This window comes from Acanthopagrus latus, chromosome 3 (genome assembly GCF_904848185.1).
Source record: "Acanthopagrus latus isolate v.2019 chromosome 3, fAcaLat1.1, whole genome shotgun sequence".
NCBI lineage: Eukaryota > Metazoa > Chordata > Actinopteri > Spariformes > Sparidae > Acanthopagrus > Acanthopagrus latus.
This window is the reverse complement of record NC_051041.1, coordinates 15763282-15767932: the sequence shown is the minus strand read 5'-3', so window position 1 is coordinate 15767932 and position 4651 is coordinate 15763282. Positions and strand designations below refer to the sequence as shown.

The 4651-nt window shown below is 42.1% G+C and overlaps 1 protein-coding gene across 3 annotated transcripts; it reads right to left on the bottom strand.

Moving 5' to 3' along the window:
* Positions 1 to 1566: 1566 nt before the first annotated feature.
* Positions 1567 to 4102, bottom strand: arl4ab (ADP-ribosylation factor-like 4ab). 3 transcript variants are annotated; one of them, XM_037094023.1, is made up of 3 exons: positions 3907 to 4102; positions 2869 to 2980; positions 1567 to 2758 (listed from the first exon to the last, which is right to left on the bottom strand). In XM_037094023.1, exon 3 carries the CDS (start codon positions 2678 to 2680, stop codon positions 2075 to 2077), a length of 606 nt encoding a protein of 201 aa, XP_036949918.1. In that variant the 5' UTR covers positions 2681 to 2758; positions 2869 to 2980; positions 3907 to 4102; the 3' UTR covers positions 1567 to 2074. The 3 variants fall into 3 exon arrangements, with proteins under 3 accessions (XP_036949918.1, XP_036949920.1, XP_036949919.1); XM_037094025.1 differs by lacking the exon at positions 2869 to 2980; XM_037094024.1 differs by lacking the exon at positions 3907 to 4102 and having other exon boundaries at positions 2869 to 3856.
* Positions 4103 to 4651: the final 549 nt, after the last annotated feature.

Genomic DNA, 4651 nt, shown 5'->3' with positions numbered 1-4651 from the left:
ATTACCTTTTGGAGCTTTCACCTCATCTCATGGTCTTTAGCGAATTCTAATATCCTATTAGCATAAAGAGCACGGTGCAGTTTGGATTTAAGCTACATCATGCTCAGTCATTCTGGCTTTGCAGTCAATGTAAATGCACACAGTGTTTCTAGAGTTAAGAATCTGAGAGGATAAACTAGTCCATACGAACATGACTGCGTACTTAGCTCCAGTAAAAGCATGTTGTATGTTTCACTCTGTTTTCCCTTAGTAAGTGGCCTCCTCAGTGGACTAACTAGCCGATCAGCAGCTACACAGACAAGATAAACCAACAAAACACTGATTACACCACTTTCCTTTTTTTTAGCTTTATTCCAAGTGAGCAAAGTGGATGAAACACGGATATGAACACCCTGCTAAAGACACAGGAAGAGAAAGTACTCAACATATTGTAAAATTCTTCTTTTGAAGCAATATTTAATTTCTTTCACTTTCAGAATTGTACAGAATTCTGTCAGTGTCCATTTGAACGTCAGGAAAAAGATCGTTAAAGTGCAGAGAGAGAGACGCTGGCTCAGCTCAACACGTGAATGTGTCATCACATTTAGGTGAGTCTGGCTCTGACACCAACCTAGCTCTGAGGTTTGATGCTCGACAGGCAGCCGAGGATTATTTATGCGGAACCAACTGGTCCTGTCAATCAACAGAACAACACAAGACACATTTACAGGGCGCTTCTGTGGTGATGAAGTCACAGCCTACCCCAACCAGTGTCACCTTTTACAGCCACACCAGGATGATCTGTTATTGAAACCACCAGTTTTGTCATTAACTGTTTACCGTGGGTTTAATGGAATACAAACTGAAGAAAAAATGCTTTGGGCTAAATCAACAGCTCAGTTATGGTATTACAGAAATAATTCACATGATACCCAGCAAGTTAACATACCTTAACTGCCCTTAGCTCACTAGCTAAATCTTCAGGTATCAAACTGAGGCAGGCTGATTTATATCCTCAGTTACAGTAGCATATTTCAGGAGTGTTGTCTAGTTCTCTAAACTACCTTAATCATATCTTTGGCATTTATGCACTTGTTGTCTAACAACAGTAATTTTTATCTGTAGATGTGAATAACAGGGGTACTCCTGTTGTAAAGGAAATGCATTAACTACTGCAACAAGTCTCCAATCTGGAAAAGGGGAACAATCCATGCCATGCCCTGACCTCGAAACAGTGTGCCTGCGCTGCATTCTGGTCTTTGGAGGACACTATTCTGCTACTGATATCACATCCGGATAAGGTGACAGCTCCATAATGAAATCCTTGCCCTTTGTCATTCAGAGGGATTTACAACAAAACTCAATGTTAGATTTGATTAACATGTTCTGCTCTCAATGTGGATGTGAAAATCCTGGGTCAATATCAGGCCACAGAAAGGTAGGTTCACTGCCAAGCAATGAATCATCTGATTTCAATTAACAGCGGTTTTGGACAGTGTTTACATGTTTTAGGGCCACTGTGTATCCAGTTCCAGTCAGTTATTACTCGTCATGTAAACTTGAAGACCAAACTCCTATAGGGCAACGTGGTTATAAAATGCTTGTTACTTTATTGACATATGCGACTTTGTTCAATTTGCTCTTAATGATCCTGTCTGCAAACTCATCACAAGCTTTGGTAAATACAAATATAAAGACTGATTGTTTCTAAACAAATAAGCAGCAAATATTCTGACAATTAACATAAAATAGCGAAGTCAGAGCTCACTGTCCAGATTTAAGAGTTCAGTGTAAACTTTATAGCTTGCTGTTGTACAGCATAACACTGGACTTTCTTCAGATTGACTTGTTGCCTATTGCATTATTTAGGTCCAAAGCCCACTGGGCAAAATCAATCCCACTGTCCTCTGTGGCAGCCAAACACTGGCTGACCTGAACAAACAGTTCCACTCAAAGGACAAACTCAGCCAATGAGACTTGGAATGACAGCCAAATGACCTGTCATAATTGACCAGCAGACTACACGCTGCTTAAAGTAGTTCTTGTGAAGCTTAAGATTGAGTTCACATGTTATATTTCCCTCTGGTAGGGAGCATCATCTCTTCTTCTTCTGTTGCCGCAGCATCTTTCTCCTCTTCATAATCATGGCATGCAGCTTCTCAAGACCTTCCTGTAGTCCCTCTCCGATAATGGCACAAGCAGGTTGAAGGTGCCAGGGTGTGGCAGTGCTCAGCTCTCCCAGAGCCAACATGCTCTCCATCTCAGCCAAACTGAGGGAATTCCTCAGGTCCTGTTTGTTAGCCACCACCAGAACTGGCACGCCCTGGTTCTCTGCCAGCCGCGTGATCTTGTGCAGCTCTGTTTTGGCTTCCTCAATGCGCTCAGCATCCACCGAGTCCACAACGAACACAATGCCATCAGCACAACGCGTGTATGAGCGCCACAGAGGCCGCAGCTTCTCCTGACCTCCTACATCCCAGAAGTGGAAGGACGCATACCGTCGGCTGCCTGCAAGTGACACTTTGATCTTCTCCGTGTTGAAGCCTTTAGTTGGGACAGTGTTCACAAACTCATTGAAACGCAGGCGGTACAGCACAGTGGTCTTCCCTGCACAGTCCAGTCCTAGAATGACAATGTGGAGCGCCTGTAAGGACGGCAGGAATGGGAAGTGCAAGTGATGATCTGATAATCCGTTCCCCATCTTGGCATAAAGAGCAGGGAGATCTGTCACCAAATAATGACCAGGCTTCTTTTATTCCACAGGGACTGCAGCGGGAGCCTGGGGAGGGAAAGGAGTGTGTCAAGACCGTATGCATAACGACACAATGCACACAAAACACCCAGCACTATTGCTTTACCACACCCAACAAGTGAATATCCTATACTCACATCATCCTGGCGCTGATAGATGAATGAGAAATAACACAGTAGGGTGGATAGCAGCCTATTTGCACCACAGCAGCCAAGGATTCATATGCTAATTCCTATTCAGTACGTGAATCTGTAAACAACAGGATGAGGGGCTTTGAATTAAAACAAAATCCCAGATTCGACCATCATCCAGTGCTCAGTGAGATGGGCAGATCAGAGGAGGGCTATTTTTTTTTTTAAACGACGGAGCAGACTGACATGGAGATATAACAAAAAAGGCGTTGCTCGGCAACATAGCCTTCTTGCATGCTGAAAGGACACAGAGAATTTCAATTCCAGAAATCTGAAAATGAATAAAACCTTGCTCATTAGCGATACAAAAGAGTCGTAAAATATAATCCCTCGTTGTTACAAATCATACAGATATTATGGTGTATTCGGCATGCATATGGCCCTCGTTAATGCATTCAATTGAAATAATTCATGGGTTTTGTAATTGGTTTACAGCAACTGCTCCGATCCAGCCCACTCCGATTTGTTGAGGAAGAGTGGGGATACCGTACACACGTGAATTGTCAAAGTGGTCAATTAATTGAAATCCACAGTAAATCTGCGCATAAGATCTGACCCGAATTACAGAGCAATCAATAGAATGCAAGAAATATCAATACTTTTTTCCAAATATGACGGGTAAAAGCTAGCGTTACATCCGAGGAGAGTCAGCCGCGTTTATCTGCAAGTTTTTTAAATGGAGTCTGGCACGTACTTTTCTCCCAAGTCCTATGCTAGACCGGACCGGGCTGGGCTCGCAGCTATGCCAACAAGTGTTGTAAAATCATAAAAGTTAAACTGGTTTTATTTGGCCCACTGTGGCTGGCAGGGCCTGCGTATAATATAACGTTAATGAAACGCAACGTTAGCCAACATGGCACAGACTAGCGGTTGACCGTATTTATTTCTTTCAGGCAAATTTATTCTGGCTGCCTATAACGTTGAATGTAATTTTGACAGCTGTTATAATGGTGTGTTCTACATCGATAAAGGTAGGAAACTTACCTTCGCAACAAAGGTTAGTCCATTACAAACTGCCCGTATGTCCATCAGGGCTGAGCTCTCCTTCCTCTCTTTAATCATGTTCTCACTCATTAAGACATCTGTCTGAGAGGACTCCCCTATGTATTCCTCAGTGGCGTCAAGCACGACAGGGTAAACAATTCAATTTCCGCAAACGATTTTCAAAATAAGGCCCCTTGCTGTGTTAACCGAGACTGCATCCAAATACGTATTGGGACTTCGTCGCACTCCCGGACTCGCGCACACAACCCACAATTCATCAAGGGCTCTCAAGCGGACTCGCTTAGACTTAAAAATTGAGTCTAAGTCCAAGACTTTACCGGACTTCAGTGATTTAATTATCAACAATTAATTGCTATATGGGCACGGTGTTGTAGAACGTATTATGAATGTGTTAAACTTTTCTTTCTAAAAACGTAACTTGAATCCGCTAAGCCACTGAAAATTATATCCACACCATGATACAGAAATACGTTTAAGTAAAGGTTATAGTTATATGTTAGATGGGTGGGGAAATTATTTTATATTTGTTGTCTTCAGGGCTGTCTATTATATATCTATTATATATCATATCACGGAGGCAAAAATGTCATTATATACATATATCCATATCAAAACAGAACTAAAACTTGTCGATAATTTTAAATAATAAATAAAGTTGAACTGTAAGTGGCACTGCTCTCTTAACGTAGAGACGACCATGTATGGTGTACTCTTGTAGTGAAGG